This window comes from Triturus cristatus, chromosome 12, assembly GCF_964204655.1.
Source record: "Triturus cristatus chromosome 12, aTriCri1.1, whole genome shotgun sequence".
NCBI classification, from domain to species: domain Eukaryota; kingdom Metazoa; phylum Chordata; class Amphibia; order Caudata; family Salamandridae; genus Triturus; species Triturus cristatus.
Window position 1 is genome coordinate 736,297,237 of NC_140595.1, and position 21,555 is coordinate 736,318,791.

General features: G+C 41.4%; 1 protein-coding gene across 1 annotated transcript in view; it reads left to right on the plus strand.

Moving 5' to 3' along the window:
• The first annotated feature begins 1,172 nt into the window (after positions 1-1,172).
• TRAPPC14 (trafficking protein particle complex subunit 14) overlaps positions 1,173-21,555 on the plus strand; it is an 81,157-nt gene continuing 60,774 nt past the window's right edge. Inside the window, exons 1-2 of the mRNA XM_085637536.1 lie at positions 1,173-1,635; positions 13,584-13,679. Coding sequence (XP_085493662.1) covers positions 1,291-1,635; positions 13,584-13,679 — 441 coding nt within the window. The 5' untranslated portion in view covers positions 1,173-1,290. The remainder of the gene's footprint in view (positions 1,636-13,583; positions 13,680-21,555) is intronic.

The window sequence follows — 21,555 nt, forward strand, 5'->3', positions numbered from 1 at the left end:
TGGTTTGCTAATCCAGCTGGTATTGTGCTGCAACAAAATAGTTATCACGACTGTGAATGGTGCGTGCCTTTGAATAATGTTATTTAGACACACTGCACAGCAACTCGGGCTGCTGTGCAGCATGGCTTAAAGAAAAAAAGTGCTATGACGCAGTCAATGATGGCCACATTATAACACTTATTTTTTAACTTTACGCCATGTTGTACATCAGTCTGCGCTGCTGTGCACCATGTCTAAAAAAACTGTCAAAGCCAATAGATCTTGCATAGGCAAAACCTATTGGCTTTGCAATGCTTGTTTGGCAGTATTGACTTACACTTGTAACTTTGAATATACCCTGCCCCCTTTTTCATGGAGCAGAGATGTGTAAGTCTACACTTTTGAGTAACTTCACACTCACATTTTGCCAGTAGTCAAAAGTAGTAGCTACTCAAAAGTGTAAGAGTAAATTACTCACAATTGTAATTTACCTTTATGAATAGCCCCGTCAGTGATTTTTAACCTGGTACTCCAGTTCCAAAGTCAGACACGCTGGCCATTATGCCACGTCGCCTCTCATCTCGAGGTAGCACTTACTAATGCACTTATGCAGTTTCTAAGCTACCAAATTTATTGGCACTCAATTTAGCTACCTTGGCGGAATGATAGGCTGATTGCGCCCTGCTGGATTCGAATTTGTCAGCAGATTATGGCATATTTCATTGGCAAGTGTTACAGCAAACCTGCAAGAATTGCCTTCCTTGCTATTATGCACAGAAAAAAACACAAAGCTTGTTGTACACCAGCTTATATAATAATTTAACATCGGGGTGCTTCAGGACCTCTTGTTTTTTCAGTGCTACAGATGTCACATTTCCACGATGAAAAGATGAATTACTTACTTTTCTATGTCTCTGATGTGCTTTAAGAGTGCTCAATGGCTTTTAAAACATACTTACAGCAATATTTAAATGCACAAATGTCCTACATTACTTAGCTGATTCAGGGAAACGGAAGAGCCAACACAATTCACCATATTGCCTGAAACAGCATTCCTGTGCCCCTTTTCGCCTTCCAAGTCATCTGTTTCGGGAAGGCATAGAACATATAGGTGCCAACGGGATGCAGCAGTTTTTCTAAGCTTCCCTTCCACTTCCGGGAGGCATGGATAGACGGGGGACTTAAACAGTTAGAAGATGGGCTCGGCTGCTCTGGGCTCGGCTAGCGAGTCTCGCGAGCCTGCGCTTGTCGGCTGCGGGCTCGCTGGCTCTGCACTCGGCCAGCGCGCCTGGGCTCCTCTGCAGCCCAGCCATGGAGGCTCAGTGCGAGTACTCCATGTACTTCCCTGCCGTGCCTTTCGTGCGGCGGGATCTGGCGCAGGCGCCGGGCCGGTACCGGACGCTCCCGCGTCGCAACCACCTTTACCTGGGCGAGACGGTGCGCTTCCTGCTGGTGCTGCGGGTGGGGCCCGGGGAGGGAGGCTGGGGAGCCCTGGGAGGGGCGCTGTGCGCCCGGGCCAGCGTTAGTGCTGGGGGCCCCGAGGAGGAGCCCGCGGCAGAAGACCCGGAGACCCCTGCACCGGAGGGCTACCGGGAGTGCCGCCCGCTGCTGACCCATCACCGGTCCCCTGGTAGCGCCGTGGCACCTGGAGCAGAGGTAAGTGCAGCCCTCACTCTGGTCACTGGTGATGCAAATGCATCATGTTTAACGGGGTTCCTGCAGGTTTTAGCCTGGTTATAGCCATGTAGGTGAAGTAGTTCACACCTGGTACCATACATTTGGCAGCAGACTTGCACCGAGTGTCCTGTGACCCAGGTGCCTTCTCCCTCTGCCCTATCTCTGCAGCTGACTGTTGATGAATAGAATCCTTTGCAGTGTTGCCGGATAGCTTTTTAGTTTCACTTCACAATCTGCCCTGTAATATTTGTTCTGGCGTTATTTCGAGAAGGAGCAGGTGTTGGGAGACTCAACATCAACTCATTGCCCCCGTTTTCGCACGCCTTTTTCTTTTTAAACTCAAACGTTTTATTATTTATTCTTAACAGTTCGTAAAACACAAAGTACAACGGAATTCGTTCGGTTATTCAAAAAAATACAATTTGTCATCCGTCTGTGTTTATTCTATACCTTCCTCACAGTAGGTAGACGTAAGTATTTAGAATCTCTGAATACTAGTGCAAACTGTTTTCATGTTCCTTCCAGTGGAGCACTTTCCCACCCTCACTGCTTTCACATTAACTCTGAAAAGCACCATATTGAAACAGGCACCATTAATAACTGTATTTTGCCATTTTTGATTGAAAACGTTCTAACTAAGGTTTAATTAAATAAAAGACTAGGTACAAAGTGTACTGAAACTAGCTACATAATTTTTTTTAAGCAATCACATTTGTCAACTCTTTGTGGTTTAACCATATCAGTAGGCTCTGACTGTTGTTAGGTGGTTGGGGTTAATATTTTTGTATGCTTACACTTCACGCTGTTTCTAATGGATTCACCATTTTATCTGCTTTCCTCTGTTCTGTAAACAACCCCTTTAATAATTTTTAGAGACACTTCTGCCAAACAGTAGGAATTGTGAACGTCGTAGTTTGCACTGCATCTTTAAAGTGCAGGCCCAGAATGCAGAGGAGTGGGCAGTAGGCGTTGCTGGGATATGCAGAGTTAGGATCTTGGTGAACGGCTTGGTCAGGTATTTTGGTGGGAAGGAAACGTGGGTCTGAAATGGAGGGTTTGAGGTTGGTGATATGAAGGCTTCGGATGTAAAGGGGCAAGGTGCAGTGGGGCAAGGAGCTATACTCTCACTCTTTGAAGCGCAACTGTGGTCTGAATAAGGTATGCATAGAGATATGTCTACATACCTTATCTGCATTCTGATTTAAAACAAACGTCATTTTCACTGTTTTTGTGAAATTATGGGTGCACCATCTAAAGTGCTCAGATGCATGGTCCTTGCAAAACAAGTGTATTGTGCCCTAGGTACACATGCATCCATGCAACAGTGAAGTCTGATATGCATTTGGCTAAACTCCATTCAATTTGATATTTATTGCATTTTTTTATATCAATTATTTGATATGTATTTATGAATATTTCAAGGAGCGGTCTTAATTATTATGATTTGTTCACCCAGTATTCAAACTAACCTATCCTCCTGTTGTCCATGTGTATGCAGACATGTTGTTCCCAAGGCTTTTTGCAATGCTGTGTGCTTCATGATTATCTAATCTACAAATAAGTAGGCCTGGGCGGAACTCCGTGAAGTGACCCAAAAACTCCGCCATGCTATGAGGAGTTTCACAAGCAGCGGAGTGCATTAGGTTGTGCCATTCGTGCTGATTTTTAGAGCTGGGTGTTTATCACGCACTGGAAAATCGGCACCATGCCACTGTATAAGAGGGCGCTGCTTCTTTGTGCCGCTCGAGTAGATGTTCTACTCGAGCAGCAGCTTCCTCAGTGTGAATGGAAGGTTTCTGATCGTGAGCAGTCGCTACCATCCGCATTGAGAAATATCGCTGGGAGGTGTTCTAGCGTTGGATTTTCTTTGCTCCCGCTCGCCAACTCAACGTTGGCGAGTGAGGAAAAAACTCCACTCCGGAACTCTGTGTGCTTCACAGAGTGCGGTAGCCTCCGCAAACGGAGCAAAGTTCACTGCCCAGGCCTGCAAATAAGTCTACTCTCGTGGAATCGAAGATAAAATGTCTCTAGGCATTCTGTGAATTTTAGACACACTCCTGCTCAAAGATCTACTAGTTGTGATGAAGTGTCTAGTTATTACCCATAGCTGACCAAAATCGTAATCACCTACTCTTGAACTCAAAACGGTAATGAAGACGATTCAAGCTGTTTCTCAACCTTATGCTTGCAGGAGAACCAGATGTCTATGATAATACACGCTAGGCTAGGATATGAAAGATGCTCTGAGTCAGAATGCAGAGGGAGATCAGAGGCCCGTATGCGGAGGGGCTATAGCATGGTTGGGCACTTGCAGCAGTGACAGTAATCATCCCATCTGGCTTTCTGCTCTGTGGGCTGCCCCATTCCTTAAAATGGGACACAAACCTGCTTTAGCTACAAACAGTGCATGTTTGTGGTCACAGCTGTGACAACTTGGTGACTCTGGCCCTCTGCAAAATTGACCACTTGTTCCTCAGATAAGAAGGTCAATATGGCATTTAGGTTGTCAGGAGATGGCACAATCCAGGGGTTGGTGGTTTGAGGCGGAGAGTGATTGTTGGGGGTGGTATATGGATAAGTGTCCACTTAGTACGCTCTAGGCATTATGGAGTCCAAGACCTGCCGCACAACTTGAGCTGAACTGAGAATGTGAATAAATGAGTGTAACTCTCAATGAGTGAGGCGAAGCTCCACAGTCAGTGAAATTGATACTAAAAAATGAGATGTTTCAGTGACTAAGACTACAGGCGTGATATTAGACTTTAACCCGAAGGAGACTGTGCTCCATGGTATGAGATTTTGGCTAACAAGTATGACTTTGATTCAGTGCGTGTGCTTTAAAGCCAGTGAATGACATAGCTCGAAGGAGTTCCCCTTACATTGACTAAGACTGCTCCAAGATGAGTCTCATTCCTAATGGATAGTACTGACGGCTGAGGCGTTAGACTCCCACTCTCTGGAGCGTAACTGAGCTCCATAGTATGATACTCCGACCCGCTGAGGGAGAATATGAGACGTGGTGTGCGACTCAACTCCCAGTGCATCAAATAGTTCCACGAGATTAGGTTCACATCCATGTCGGCACTCAGTGCTAAATGTTGTAACACACCTGCCTAAAAAGGGAAACTGTAGGTCAGCATGTGAGTCTTCCACACAAGAAGTGAAACTTTACAGCTTATGTGTAACACGCATTCTATGAGGGCATCTTGATATGTCTGAGATGTGATCACACATGTTAGCTTGTGTGGTTGATGGAGGCCCTCTGAGATCCATTTTTCTTACCCAGCTCTGTGATGTTCTCAAAATGGGGTGCAGAATGCATCTCTGCTGGACATGTGAACCCAGGCCACAACTTCCTGGGCGTTTGTGGGTGAGAGGGGCCTTTGGTACAGGATGTGTGATATCTTCTGTTGTGTACTGGGCAACTTCTTCTTTGGTTGAGAGGCGCAGAGATAAAGAGGAAGAGGCCGTCCTGTTGATTTGTGTTTTGACTCTGATGCTCAGCAGGCTGGTAAACATGATCTGAAAGTTAACGTTACTGTCCAGTAAGAGCCTTTAAAACAAAGCACATAAAACCCGTAAAGTCTGAAAGCAGGCGGGTTGCATTTCATTGTGTGTAGAGGCATAGGCCACTGTGAAACATCAGGCGGATACGCGATTCCAGAAAAACGGGCTCTTGTATTGTTTTTATTCAGGCTCCACAGAAATAATTTGGATATTTTTAGGTCAGACCTTTTAAGATCGCTTTAGCTTTCTCACCAGACTTTGTTTTAATAACCAAAAATTAAACAAATAATGTACGTAAATAGAGGAGCTTTTGGTCCGCAGTCTTCATCTTGGTCTGTCAAATTGTCATTCACATTTTGGTTCCACCTGCAGCATGGGTCAGTCCATTCTAACCAGTTACTCCCATCACTTTGAGTTATTGCATAACGCTTGTGCACATTGTCCACATCCACTTAAAACAATTCATTTGCCTTCACTGACACATCTGGCTCAAAGTGTGTTGTATTTAGTTTTTTTTATATTAACTTTAAATACCAGCATTTATTTTCACCTGAACTTTGGGTGCCCATCTAGATGGTGATTTATTTTCCACCTTCTTCTGAACTTTGCTATCATAAAGTATATAAGTAACAATGTCACATTGTAGCTGCCTGCAGTTTGAGTGCTTGATTATGCAGTGATTTGTTCTTCTCGCCTTCACAAATAATGATTATAAAACGCATGGCGCACCTGAGAGGCATGCTATTTAAAAAAAAAAATACTAGTTAAAGGGCCACAGCAGTTGAAGTTTTAATTTTTTTTTTATTGCAAGCATGTGGTGGTTGTGGTTAGGTGGCTGCATGTTTTATTTCCCCTTTATTTTGTGGGTTAAACTTGCAATAAAAAAAAATCGCACACGGTTGTGAAAGACAGACATGTTGACTTTGTCAATGCTTGTGTGTGTGTGTGTGTGTGTGTGTGTATATATATATATATCATTTTTTTTTTTTTTTTAAATTAACATACATTCCCCATAATTGTACAGCAATTTAAAGTCGTAACTCATCTGAATGACAAAATTCCATGAATGCTAGAATAAAGACCACCTGGCAATTCAGATGTAGTCAAGTAATAAACAGATTTATAAGCTACTTGTCAGTGTTTGCGAGACAGCTGTCTAGATGTGAAATTTTAATGTGCCTGTCTGCCATTGGTCTGTGAGACAGGACGGTCCCACTCTGCGCCCCTGCTGATTCCATGTGGGAGGTTATCTGAATTCTGGCTGCTGTGTGTGTTTTTTAGACTTTAACACAGAACGTTGTTACATTTATCCGTTCTGCCTCTGTGGTTTAACTGGTAATGGCTCACTATGCTTTTATACTGAGCGGCGCCGAAATGTAACTCCACACCCATGTCAAGTCTGATGGGCATGTAGAATAACAGACTCTGTACCCCTGAGTGAGGTGTAGAGCAGGCGAACATTGAGTGAGATTGGCGTATGTTTGGGCTCCACGAGTGCGAATGGGTCTTGTGACCTGGTTAAACCTTTAGAACACAGAGAGCCGGAGATGGACTCTGAACGTGCACCAATGTCAAACTGGAAATCCTTCAATGATTTGCAGGCAGATGAACGGCTGCCTTCCGGTTCTCAGTTACCAGCAGTGAAAAGATTCACCATACAAGCAAGAAAGAAGCAAATATGTTTGCCAAAAAGACAGAACCCTAGAAATGTCACTATGTATAAACAAACTCAAAAGGAAGTAAAATGCCTAGTCTCTAATATAATGTGGATGTTCTTAGAGTTAAAAGTTTGTGCAGCTGCTTGCTAAACAAGCATTGACAAAGTTAGTAGCCTTGGTAATTGTGTGTGAAACGTTTTCTTATCCTTCAGTATTGCGCAATGAGAAGTGCTTTTTGCAGCAGTGAAAGCTTCCCTTGCACAGAACAGATATGGCATGAGTAGCAGAAGAGCAAGTGTCCTTCAGGCACATAACCAGTACAGCATAGACTCTAACAGCAGTGCAAGCTTCCCTTACACAGTGCAGTGTCCTTCAGGTAGATAACCAGTACAGAATGGAAAATATAGTTCCCGGGCAACGTGAGGTCATCAAATTACTGATATAATACAGGAAATGAGTAGAACAAACAATGATAAAAAATTTCACAAATTTTAATTGAGAACATATACATTGACATATTGTTATAAATACATTATCTAATGTCACCAAAAGATCTATTTAGAATATAACGGTGGCAGAGATAGTCTTCTAATGACATCAAAGGATCTATTAAAATACAGAGGTGGCAGAATTAGATTCTTCGCGCGTTTCGGCACGTGAGTGCCTTCGTCAGGAGGAGCCACAGTACACCTACAATTTAATTAAAACAATATTGAAAACTCTTTCCTGTAATTGTGACAATAAATCTCGTTACATTTAAATCAAAAATCTGTGTTACTGTCTGCTAAAAATTAGTAAACATTCAAATACATATTTCTAGGTCTAACATTTACATAATATCTTTACATTTGATCGGACATTTTAGAGAAAGTGCAGAGATAGTGAAGTAGATGAGTAGAAATGTGCAGAGATAGGCCAAGTTCCTTAGTTCGATTTTTATATAACGATGTATGTTCTTTAAAAAAAAAAGAATTATATTCTCCTGAGTCACCAGTGCGTTTAAAAAAAGATTTATTTCATAAGAGTGAGACACATAACGCTTACTTGTCCCTTGTTATATATGTGGACGTGATCTTCTGGTTAAAAACTTAAAGATGTAAAGAATGAATCATGTTCTATGGGATGTAAACATAACATGGTAATTGACTCAGTGAGAGATTTTGTTATATGTTATCTTTTTTGCATTTAAACACTCGATATTAATGCAACATAACCTACTTGTGCGAAGCAAAATTGGGATTTGATAAAGAGACTGAAGGAAGGAACTTCTCTTTCAGAGATGTCTTTGTTAGGTTAAAATCTGTAAAATACAAAAGTTTTTTCTTGAATTTTTTTTAATAAAAAGGGGGGGGGGGGGGCCTGAATACCATATATACCAAAAAACACTATACTGAAATTTTGGAGTGTCTTTAGTCTATGTATATTATTAAAGGCAAAAAGAATGACAGACTAAGATTGTTTTTGGAAGATCTAATTTCTTGTGTTAAAGACTAATAGAGAGCAGCACTAATAATGTTTTATAAAAAAAGGTCTTCAATTGTATCATGGTAGAGGGAAAACCTTGCTAAGACTGATCATAGCCTTAATAGCGATGTAAATATCACGGTTTACCTTCGTGAATAAAATGGGTGCAAGATTGCCGTACTTTTTATAAGAACAAGTTACGAGGGCAGGCTTCGTATTAATAACCTTGTAAGTCTAGTGCGGGAAAAGAAAAAAGATCAATATAATAGATGTCGGGGATATCGGAAGCTTAAATGAATACGGACGCGACTGGGCTTACCGGATAAAATTTGTAATGAGTATCTCGGTGGCAATGGGTCCTAGGTTTGGAATACGTGGATGTAGCGTAGACAACCCGGAAGTGTAACTAATCTGTTTATATAGAAACAGATAATTGGTTCATGAAGTCACATGTTTTGTTTACGGAAGACACGTAACTGAAAACATGTCCGCGTTAACTATTGGTCTATTGTTAACGTGAATATGGAAAGCGAAAAAAGACTTGAATGTAGTTTATTTATATTAATTTGTGTTATATGTATTATTTTGGTAAATGTAACATCGGGTGTGAGCACCAGGTAAATTCCAGAAAGGTGCAGGTTGGACCCAATGTTACCATAAATTGTAGTCAGTATTTAATAGAAAGGTAAATACCATGAGAGTAAATTTTAAAGTCACAAATTTAGCAATGATTAATAGATAGCTGTTGTAAGTATCTACATTAGCTAGTGGTGTTTATAAAGAATTTGGACACAATACAGACATAGTATTCAACGAATAGTTGGTTTATAAGTGTATTAATGGATGCAAAAATATGAATGTACGAAATAATTTTTATGTTGTTACTATAATACTCGTTAATGGAAAGTGGGGCTCAATCAGACTGTCAACACCATTGAGGATGGTTAAAAAATATAGTAAGTGTTATCATAAACATATTTTAGTGACAACATATTTCCATAACTGACATATATTATTTTTAGATCTATTTATATTTAATATAATTAGACAATGAAAGAGTGCAATCTATAGTTGTGTTGTACTATACTGGAATATATTCAGAATCATGATGTAGACTATCAGTTGTGGGCTAAGCGTATCAGTTGGGGGCCGAATATGATCCCTATGAGAATCGTAAATAATTGCATTTTCCCAAGGTAGATCATTATTCAACCCACATTTGAACGTATTTAGTGAAAAAATCCAGTAGACTTCTCTTTTTTTGCGGATTTGTAACCCGCCTTTGTCTGGTGTTTTGATTTCTTTCTAATATTCGCCACCGTATATCGTCTGATTTGTGATTGAACTCCATATAATGTTTAACTAAAGGTGCCATAGTTTTAGAGGTTTTAATGGCTGACCGATGCTCAGTGAGTCTGGTCTGATTTGTTCTAGATGTTTCCCCTACGTAGCGTAAGCCACAGGGACAGAGAAGGGGATAGATGAGATTGTGTGTTTTACAGTTCAATAATCCTTGTGCTTTTATATTGAAATTATTTAAAGTCACGTTTTCACCTTCTGGTATATTACTGCATGATTTACATGTAGAGCATCGCATTGTTCCTTTTATGGGATTGCTTCCATCGATGTTTTTTTTGTACAAAAAGGGGTTCTGCTGTTTTGGGGGTGAATCTAGAGTGTACTATCAGATCTTTAATATTTAGATTCCGTCGATATGCAAATACAGGTTTTGCAATTTTTTTTTTTGATCAGGATCGCTATTTAGGAGATGCCAGTTTGAATTTATAATCTGTTTGACTTTGGAGTTTAAGGTGGAATGTTTGGTGATACATACTAATTTGCAGTCTGTTTTGATCTTATTTGTATTAAAAAGATGATCTCTGTCAAAGAAACGTGCTCTCTTATGACTCCCTCACCAGCCGGTGAGGGTAGCCTCTAGCTAGAAATTTATTTTTCATAGCCACTGCTTGAACATCAAAATCTGAAAGGTTTGTACAATTACATCTCACTCTCTGAAATTGGGATAATGGATGCTTTGCTTTTGGCATCGTGGATGGTTACTTTTAAAATGTAGCAATATGTTTCTTGCCGTAGGTTTTACAAATAGATCAACTTCCAGTTTACCTAAATTGTGTTTTATCACTATGTCTAAGAATTCAACTTTATCTGAACTGATATTAGCAGTAAATTTCAAATTATCATCTGTGAGGTTCAACCATGCTAGAAATTCCCGTAGGGTCTGTTCCCCATTAGTCCAGATAAAAAAGATGTCGTCTATATATCTGGACCAATGGGAAACAGACTCAAAGAAGGGTGCTACCTCATTATAGATATATTTATGTTCATGGTGGGCCATATAGATGTTTGTTATAGATGGCGCTACTGAGGCACCCATGCTAACGCCTTTTGTTTGGCGATAACATTGTTGTCCAATTTCAAATATATTTTCAGTCAGGATAAGATGCAATCCTGCTAAAATAAATGACTTTGAGCAAGGAATGTTGTATTTATCTATAAACCATTCCACCACTTCTAAGACTTCTTTCTGTGGGATGTTCCTATATAGTGACTCTATGTCTAGAGTCATTAATAGGTCTATGTGTGGATTAAATTTCAAATTTTCTACTTGCGGAATCATGTCTCCTGTATCTTTAATATAGGAGTTAGTTAGCGGAATAAAAGGTCTCAGAATTTTATCTATATATTTTGATTCAGGTTCTGTGGGAGTGCCGATAGTATCGACTATTGGTTGATATGGAGGATCCTCTATGCTTTTATGTATTTTTGGAACTCCATAAATGCAAGATGTTTTATTATTGGACGTATTCAAGTATTCGTATTCTTTCACAGTGATATTGCCTGTATGTAGAGCTTGTTTTGTAAGATTACGATTCTTTATTATTATTTTAAGGATAGGATTAAAATGTACTTTTAGAATAAAATATTTGCATTTTATATTCGTAGTCTAAAGAGTTAATTACTACGATACCTCCACCTTTATCACAGCTCTTGACTGTTAGCGATTGATTCTGAGTAAATGCATTTAATGACATAAATTCTTCTTTGTTGAGATTATATAGAGGTTCTGGAATGAAGTGAAGGGCTTGGTCAAGGCGATTTAAAACTACTCTTTCAAAAATAGCCACTTCTGGTCCTACTTGTTCAAGGTTTGGAGTGAAGGTGGAAGGTAGAGATACTATGTGGTTGACCAGGGCTTGATTATCCATTGTGTCTTCATTTTCAAAATATTTTTGCAATCTGATTTTGCGAAAAAAAGAATGTATGTCTTGAAATAGCTCAAATTTATTGGCAGGGGCGTGAGGAATAAATGATAAGCCTTTTGATAGTAGAGATATGCTTGCTTTATCTAGAATGTGAGATGACAGGTTGAAAATGGGGATTAATTCCCGTGTTTCCAATACTGTCTGTTCCTGGTTTCCAAGAAATGTTGGGGATCTGATTGATAATGGTGATTTTGGTCATTGTCCCTGGCTTGAGGTTGAAATCTTACTCTTTGGCGACCTCTGCGTGTTCCACGTTGTCCTAAAAAAGGTTGGCGTGTATTTCTGTTGCTGTTGGATGTATTATAAGGGCCTTCGGAGTCATAAAAATGGGAACTTCCCTCTCCATCAGTCGGATGTATCCGAGAATGTGGTGACTTTCTGTTGTTTAGAATTACTTTCATTGGGATAATGATTTTGTTGATAGAAATTTTGACTTAGATATGGGTATGTTCTTTCTAAGGTATAAAATCTCCTATCTTTGCTTAATTTATCTGACTTTCTTTTATTTAGATATTCGGCATAAGAAGCCATTTCTTTACTTGCTGCTTCTAATTTTTTTGTTGCTTCCTCTACACTGTTTGATTTTCTAATTTTGTCTTCTAATTCATCAAGTTCAGTTTTCATTGTAGCAGCTAGTTTTTTGGCAGTTTCTATTATTAATATCATTAAGTCCCTAGAGCATCTGTTTGCAATCATGCTCCACTTTTTTCTAAAAATAGTTTATAATGGACAAAAAGTCCTGGAATATTTCGAACTCGTAGTCCTTATGGAATGATTCCTGCTTTTAAATACTCCAACAAAAATATAGATAACCAGTACAGCACATAGACTCTAACAGCAGTGCAAGCGTCCCTTACACAGTGCAGAGTCCCTTAGAGTCAATGCTGTACTGGTTATCTCCCTAAGGGACACTGCACTGTGTAAGGGACACTTGCACTGCGGTTAGAGTCAATGCTGTACTGGTTATCTCCCTAACAGCAGTGCAAGCGTCCCTTAGTTACTGTAGAAGTGCAGCATTAAGCAGCAGAATTCTAAAAAATGTTTCCCATATAAGGGAAAATTTAAGCCGGTTTATGAAAGCGTTGTTTTGAAGATGTTTGAAAGGCATTGGGTTACCGACCTCTGTCCTTATTTCATAGCCACTAACCTACCGCTGGCAGTAAACAAATTTCCTCTCCCTCCAGCTTTTAGTCACTCCGTGGCTTAAACATCTGTGCTTTTCTACAGTGTAATTACGAAAAAAAATCGCATTAGCAAATGCAGTATTCCTTGGCGCTGTAATATATTTCAGGAGAATGACGAAGAACATTTGCACTTGGATCTTAGCTCGATTCATTTTTATGGTACAAAAATGCCCGTTTCCTGTTAAGTACTGATTTGCATGAAATGTGATCAGTGCGGCAGCAGTGTGCATCAGCAGTGCCTTGTACCACAGCAGCCTCGGAGGCACTCTGGGAGTAGGGAGCAAATGTTAAAACTCTTATAACTTCTTCTCTTCGGCCCCACTCTAGGAGTATCAGTTCAATAGATTTCCTTCGTGAACGGCAGCAAATTATAATATTGGCGATGTTTTTTTTTTTTTTTAACAGTACAATATTATACATATGATGGCAGCTCGGAATGTCGCACATTGTTCCGATAGCTGAATTGTCTGTTGGGAAGCTGTAAAGTCATCGTTTGTATCGCAGATATTTTGTGCATGCCAAACTGCTTCAATATATTGCCCATGTGCATGTGCAAGACACAATATGTTACCTTAACCCTCCAAGCGAAAATACAATGGTTTAAATGGATTGGCCACTGGTGAGTAATCCATACTAACAAGGTGAAATCATGTTGTTGAAGAAGAGAATCCAGGGCATACAAGTCAATAATAGGAATGTATGTGGCACATCACATTGATTTGTGTCACCATTTGTCACTCAGTCAGTGTTTGACACTAAGACGTTTGCTTCTAAAGCATGCGTGGTGCACAGACTCAGCATTGTTCATTCAACTTCTTTCCTATTCCCAGGTGTCTGATGAGGATCCCATTGTCTCCAGCGATGAGGTCATTTTCCCACTAACCATCTCACTGGACAGGCTGCCTCCTGGAACTCTCAAAGCTAAGGTAATTAATATGGTGGAGAACTTTAGGGAGTTGCTTGTCAATTACTCTAAAGCCTTTCAGAGGTTCTATTGTACTGCACTATGCCTTTTTAAAGTCTGGGGTTGACTCCTGTGCCTCTCTTCGGCATTGTATCATGCTCTTCCAAACCTGTGTTCTTATTTCCTTTGTTTTGTCTGTGGTAGTGATGTCTCTTATTTATGCATGTATGTATGTGGTATTCTGAAGACAAGTGGTCTGTTACAGCATCGTGATGCAGTGTTCTTCAAAGAGGTGCGCCTTCAGTTCTTTGCTAAAATGGAGAAGGGTTGGGTGGTCTAATACTACAGAGGGATATTGATCAAGTTCCTGAGGGCCTAGATGCAGAATGCCTGTTGCCTTGTTTTTAGGTTTCCCCTACAGGTTAGCTGTCTGTTGTCGAAAGACCTCTCGTGGGCCATCCAGAAAACGCAGTCTGCCCACAGCCAACCCCCTGTTTACCATTGTTTGACTTTTTATCAGTCTCTGGAAACAAATTTTGAGGTCTCACCTACCAGACAGCTTTTTGTTGGGTGGTTGCTTCCTTTGGTTGGCTTATTTCAACTCTTTTTTTTAATTTATTATTTTACTTCCTCTTCCATCCTTTTCTTGCATTTGTCCTCTCTCTGAAGCAAATCCTGCTCTCTTTTAGGGAACTACTGTTTAGGTCCCACCTAGGCAGCGCATGCGCTGTCTCTTCGAGAGACGCTATATCTAGGATATGGGCTTGAAAATAGCCCATCTGTTTCATTTGCCAATCGCCAATCTGTTTCATTGGTTTCTCTTGCTGTCCTTTAGAAATGCTGGCTTTACATTGGTGAATACATTTAGCCCCTCCTTTTGACATTTTGTATCCTCCCATGAGGACTGTCCCTTTTCCATGTGTTTTTACTCTCCAGGTTATTTATACTTCAAGAGAACTCCTTCATTTAAAAAAAAAATATATGTTTTTTTTTAGTTGGCTTGTCTCCTTGCTCCTTAACAGTTCTGTTTACATGTGCATTGAAACTTCGTTCATTTCATTTGCTTGCTGTGTACCTCCCCCTCACACAACACTGCTTGCAGGCCCCCACTCCCTTTCTGAGGTCACTGCTGTTTTGCTAGTTTGGTTAAGCTATGCAGTCTAGCCCCACCCTCTTGCACGATGCTGCTTGCCCGCCCCGAGATCGCTGCTTTGAATTCTTATGTTATTTTTAATTAGTCACTTTAATTTATATAGAGCACCTATCCATGCATTTAAGGTTGAGCCGACACCAGGCTCGAACACAGATCCCCCCCCTGCTTCCCAGTCGGTAGCTCTGATCGCTGAACCATATCCCCAGCTTCCCAGTCTGCAGCTCTCACTGCTGAGCCATATCCTTTCCCTAGCCATGTTTCAGGGTGCAGTACCATATGTGGCCAAAAGAGGTCCCAAGGTACACCTAGTGACAACCTATGGTACTGCACCCTCACAAAACTGCTTGTTTATGTGTTCAGAAGGGGACTTTTTATTATGGCTGCACGTGTTTTGCGACATCCACTTACTCTCCCTCAGTCCTGCCAAGTATCACGCATCGGGCATGAGACTAACACATTTCAGTGTGGTAATCCGCATTACCGGACTAAAATGCATTGTCACGCATATCTGTTTTGTGTTGACTCAGCTTTCACTGATAGCGCCAATGCAGAGGCAACGCACCGCCCGTGGCTGGTGCGCTGTGCTCCCGTAGGTATTGGCTCTGACACTGGGAGCGCAGTGCTGGCAGTCTCACACCGAAAGCAACAACTGAACTATAATGCCAGACGTACCATGGATTCAGATCAGATCAGATTCCCCATTGCGTGGCTGGCTGGCATCCTGCAGTCATAATTCAAGGTAGTGTCAAATGACCAGACAAGTTGTTGCTAATTGCGCCACAGGGGACGTCACTTCCTGCTGACAGGAAACGGGAAGTATTGAGTAAGGTGCGGCTTCGCGCTTGCTGGTTTGCGGTATGCAATAACAGAATGCAAGCAAGCAAGAAACCTGTTGTGAAGTTGCAGTGAGTGAGACAGGGGTGCAGTGCAACCACCGAAGTGTGTATGTGTGTGTGTGTGTGTTAAATTATTTGTATTGTACAAATAAACTGAAAATATTTACTTTGGGCAGCTGCCTGCAGTCAGTGGGGCCGCCGTGTTACAGAACATGTTGTAGCACACAAATTCTGCCCTGGAGAGGCCGCGGCCCGGGCTCGGAACCACTGTGTGTTTCTGACCCCCTTTAATATCTTTCAGGTTTATATCTCAAAAGATCCGGGGGTAATTTAAAAGCTAGTTTCTGACAGTACTAGCAGACAACGTTGTATGTGAGATTACTGTGCAAGTCTCGAAGTCAGCTTGTGAGACTGATATATGGTGCGAGTCAGCTGAGACGCCTGGATCGGTCTGCAACTTCTTTGTGTTTGGGCATCGTGCATCCTTCCTATTGGGCCGGATCCCACGTGGACAGAGAGAGGCTATGGAATACTGATGCCCTCCTGCTTGATTCCGGCAGGAATCGGGCCTGCCCAGTGACTAGGCAAAGACTGGAAATCTCTTATTTGTTTTTCTGCTGCCCCACCTGCCAACACTAGGCACAAGTGGCAGTGAGAAGAGTGTTGTTGGGGCCTCACATTCTTTTTGGAATCGGTCCGGGTCCCACCTGGGACAGAGGCCTGAAGTGATGCTCTGAGCAGCATCATATAATTGCGAAAGTGGGGTCCGAGGGAGGGTCAGTAGAGTTGGGAACATTAAAACTTTGCACTGCCAGTTCAGGCATGATTTCGGCCTATTAAAGCGGTAACACGTGGAGCAGATATTATACGGGATTTTTTTTTTAAAAAGTACTTTGTTAGTATTTATGTAGCACGTTCCAAATGATAGGATTGAGACACTTTTGAATTGTTGAGTACACAGGTGCCACTTCGTGTTAGTCGATTATATAGCGCTTATACTCACAAGGAGGTTTCTGGGCGCCCTTTGGGTGCATGGTTGATAGGGTGTTGGTTGTGGTACTTTGAATGTGTTATTAGGAGCGATTGATGAGCTTTACCAAACTTCAGATGGTTTTTAATCTTTATTGATTCATAGCAGCTGAGATCCGCGCTGGCGCCTCTCAGCTGGTAGGTCTTCGGGTGGGCAGTTTTGTTTTCAGCAGAACCAGCGACGGCCCGTATAGGGCGTGTTACCGGGGCGGTGACGTGGGGCAGAGGAGGGGCAGGGTGGGGGGTTGCAAAATGCGGCATACGGCAGATTGCAGGTAAATTACGAAAAAAATAAAGAAAACGAATTTTGTTGCGGGCGCTACATCGCATTTGGCGATGCTGTGCGCGCAACGTAATTCGTTTTTCCGTAACTTACCTGCAATCGGCCGTATGCCGCATTTTGCAACCCCCCACCCTGCCCCCTCCTCTCATTTTGCGATGCTGCGCGCGCAACGAAATTGATTTTTGTTTCTTTTCGTAACTTACCTGCAATCGGCCGTATGCCGCATTTTCAACCCCCCACCCTGCCCCTCCTCTGCCCCACGTCCCCGCCCCGGTGCCACGCCCTATACGGGCCGTCGCTGAGCAGAACCCTTTATTTATTTCAATGTGGCAGGAACTTCTGGGTTTTTCTAGCGAGAAAAATATGTAACTTAGGTGCATTTTACGAGAAGGCTAGATCAGGTACAGCTAACGTAGGGGCACATCTTCATGTACTTGTCATCTGGGAAACGTTGAGGAGTTGTTTGTATTGCAAGGTTTTCCATTTGTCTGGCCTTGTTCATTACAGAAGCTGGGTTTTTACCGTGCATAAAAATCAAAAATTCACAGAGGATCACAAAAAAGCAGTCTGAAAACCTGGCAGCTATGATGGTCAGGGTGATATAAGAATTAAACACACTCACTGCAGTGTTTAATTAGTTTATCTGTCCAGCCATGTGCTGCTCGCTACAGAGGAATAAGTGTCACTAGTACCTTCTCCAATCCTTATTTAATTTACTTTTAACGCGTCATGATCATGAGCACAAGTAAACTAGACACTAGGTTAGTGCCCTTCCATTTCTGGTGATTTGCAGTAATTTTAAGATATACTTGCAATTTCGTGTTGCTCAAATGGGTGTCATTTCTAATATTTGTGTTTCCCTTGTCTTTATTGCTTGAGAGAAAATGTCACTCATAGTCGTTGAATGTCACTCATAAGTACACTGAAATTAAACATGTCACACATAAGCAATCTGAAACCTTGGCAGCTATGCTCCCTGTGCAGTCCCACCCACCTCCTCCCACAACACTGCTTAGAGTCTTTTGCCGGAATCTAAACATTAAAGCAACAGCGAAATCTTTACCAGCTCTGAAAATCCTCCTCCGCGCCAGAGTCTCCGGCCCGCATCAATGCGGTACGGATCCCATGCCCCTAAAGTCCTGTCCCTATTTCTATAGTGATGTCGTCTATGCCTCTAAATCATAGAGTGGGTGAAGGGAACATTTATTACTCTTCAAAATCCCCAGCTTGGCACCATATTTGTAGCAGTAAATATGCAACCCCTTTTGTGACATAAAAACGCCACGCCGCGCGTGCAGCCGTCATTTCACACCCCTGGGTCATCACGAAAACAAGTGACCCTTTTATAGACTAAATGTGTGTTGCCACGCAAACTAAATTTAGTGCGACTTTGGACTGACATCTTTCCTAAATAGTCTGCAATTAGGTGTCTCGTGGCGCAGTGGAATTGTACACTATATAGCAGATATTGTTTCTTACTCTGATTTTTGCTATAACATCAAATTAATTATTGCCAGTTCTGTACAAATTTGAAATAACCACACTGCTAGCATCTTCCTAGTCCAGAACTGCACGCGGAACAACAGCGCCGTCTAGCAGCCAAGTACGGTAATGCCAGGCTGAAACGTAATCTACAAATATGAGCGCTTTTGAATCTCTGCCAGTTTCCAATTGCTGAGGAGGAAATGCGCCCAAGATCTGTGTTCGACTAGGATACATGAAATGCCTGGGACCTTATGCGACACGCCTGCAAGCCCTTTGCCTAAAGACAGGCTCAGTCATTATACATACTGCTATCAAAACACTCAAGAGACCATATGTAGCCGAACATTGGCTTTAAGGCATAATGGCACTGTTACGCAGCCCTGATATTTTGCAAAACAGTAATCTATTGGATTTTTGACACTATGCGTATAATGGCAAAAGTCAAATTACGGATCCCAGAATGCAAATTGTTAGTTAAACAGACTATGAGAAGGTGGTACACAATTTGGACCCCTTAGCATTTTAGTGATGGTATTTTAAAATCCTTAATCCCCCTCCTCCAGCAACATAAAGCATGGCGATTTCACAGCATTAATCTTTAATAGCTTTCAGCAGCAGTACCTACCCTCAGCAGTTCTACGCAATTTCTTTACATGGTATAGATGGGCATTTTCATTTTTTTTTTTAGATAGAGCATAGACAGCGCCTATATCTCTAACTCTCACAAATAAGAGACCTATTGCATTGCAAATGCTTGTTATTTTTTGTTAAGCACTCAATGAGAGTTCATGTGTTTTCAAGCTTTCTCACTCATGTTTGTCTTGTATGCGCCTCTCCCTGTAAAGCGCGTTTGCACTCCATCTTGCTCTCTCCTTTATGTGATGCCCCCCCACCCCCTATCTGGCATTGCTTCCTGCATCCTCCCTGATAAATGGCTTAGGGGGATCCCCTTTGCTATCCCCTAAGAGCCCCAACCCACTCTTCCATTGCCCTTTCACCCATTTACAGCTATTTACATTTTTTTAGCACTAATATTTTTGAAGGGCCTGGCAACTGCCATTTCTGCCAGGTGCTCTACTACTCAAAAAGCAACTTTTTACACTTAAAATGTCATTTTTTTAAAAAGACATTCCTATCTGAGTGGCATCTGCGTCCGAGTTCATGAGTGTGCTCTTGGTCTCTCTGATGCGCTGCTTCCCCCTTTAAATCCCTCTGCCCCATGTTGCTCCCTACTTCCCTCAACTCGTCCATTGCTCCCCCCACTCATCCCTGCCTTTTGTAGGTCTGGCTTGGCACTGCAGCTGGTACTGCACCTTATGTAATCAAACTAAAAAAAATAGCTTTCAGTAGCACTACAGAAAGGGACTTTAACTCTGCCCAAATCTTGATATACTGGAGTACATGTTTTGATGGGAAGAAGTTATGTGCTTCCATTAAAATGCGCTTACCCTTGAAGAACTGTAATCACTACAAATCAAGCCAGAGCTCTTTATGAAGCCAAACTATTGTGTCCCAACAGATCTTGACCTTTAAGTCACACATGCCACTGCAATGATATGGCTCCTAGATAATTAAATAATTATGGTGTTTGTTCTTGTCTGACAGCAACACAGATGGTAAGAAAGTAGTCGGGAGGAATGTGTTGCACTCCCAGCCACTTCCCTTCTTATCATCCACTACAGAGATACCTGAAAATGGCACTTCTGGGGAAAATTAATTTTTTTTTTCCTCGTCTCATTCCTAGTTTTAAGATTTATGGACTGGAGAGCTTTTTTAAGCTCCTGGGCTCCCAAAAAGTAATTTATTATTAAATGTAATTTATATTTGCAATTCTATTACTAATCTTATATTTGACTTGCTTCAAATGTAATATTTTTATATATTAAATTAATGTACTTATTTAATGTACTGTCATTTTTAATTTTCCTCCCCCCGAATCTTATAAAACTCTTATATATCCATCAATGCTGCCTGCCAATGAGCTCTAAAACCCTCTGTTACAGGCTAATGCTCCCCTTCTTTGAACCCTAACTCCTTATAATTTAAAACTACCCTTTGATGAACCCTTATAATTTAACTACCCTTTGATGAACCCTAAAATCGTCTTACAACTTAATACTTCATTCCATAAACCCAAAAATCCCTTTAATATCCCTTTATGCTACCCTTCCGTGAACCCCCCAAAAAGTTACCATTGCTTAATGCTATCCATCTCTGAACCCGTAAACCCCTTCCTATTCCTTACAGCTAGTCTTTCCTGAACCCTAAAAACCAATACCATTCTGTAATGCTACTCTTACCTCAGCTAGAAAATCTTAGTACCCCTTAACGCTAAGCATCTCTGAACCCCAAAAACTCACTCATTTCTAGCCATTTAAGGCCACCCTTAAATTCATGGCCCACCCTTCCAAGAACTCTGAAAACAGCATAATAATCCTTAACACTCCCCCCCTTACTGAACACATTTTTACTACCCCTTAACGCTACTTATCCATGCACCCTAAAAATCCTTAACACTACTGTAGCAAATCCACTTTTTCCGCATAGTCACTCCAGAGTTTTCATCGTTTTCTAAACCTTTTTTTTTTTGCAGTTTTTTAACTCTGTGCACTCTACTTCAGGTAAAAATATGTACCGTGCCAGCTCTGCCTCTATAAATTAAGTTAAATCGGCTTACTCCTAATTGACATAGGTAGCTTGCTTAAAGGTCCCTAGTACATGGTGTCAGAAATACACCCAGGGCCTAGACGTTAAATACCACCTGTGGACTTCGCACCAATGGTGCCATCCTGAGGGTTGGCTCATAAAATACGGCTTCCTTCCTACTATTTGTAGCCTGACTGTAGCAGCCTAAAAACTTTTGTCAAAATAAACCCTTTCAATATACAGGAAACATATTAGTAAGTCAACTGTGAGTCTACCTTGTTCCCACAAGACAGGGTGCCTGATACATAAAAATTGAATATTTTCAAAATAAAAGTTGACATGTTCCTTCAGGACCCAACCCACAAAAGCTATTTTCACTGGTAGGGGTTGTAGTTGGATCCCAGAAAATGACAAAGAACATATTATAAACTGTAATCTATAACCTTTGTTAGGAACCATCTAAAAT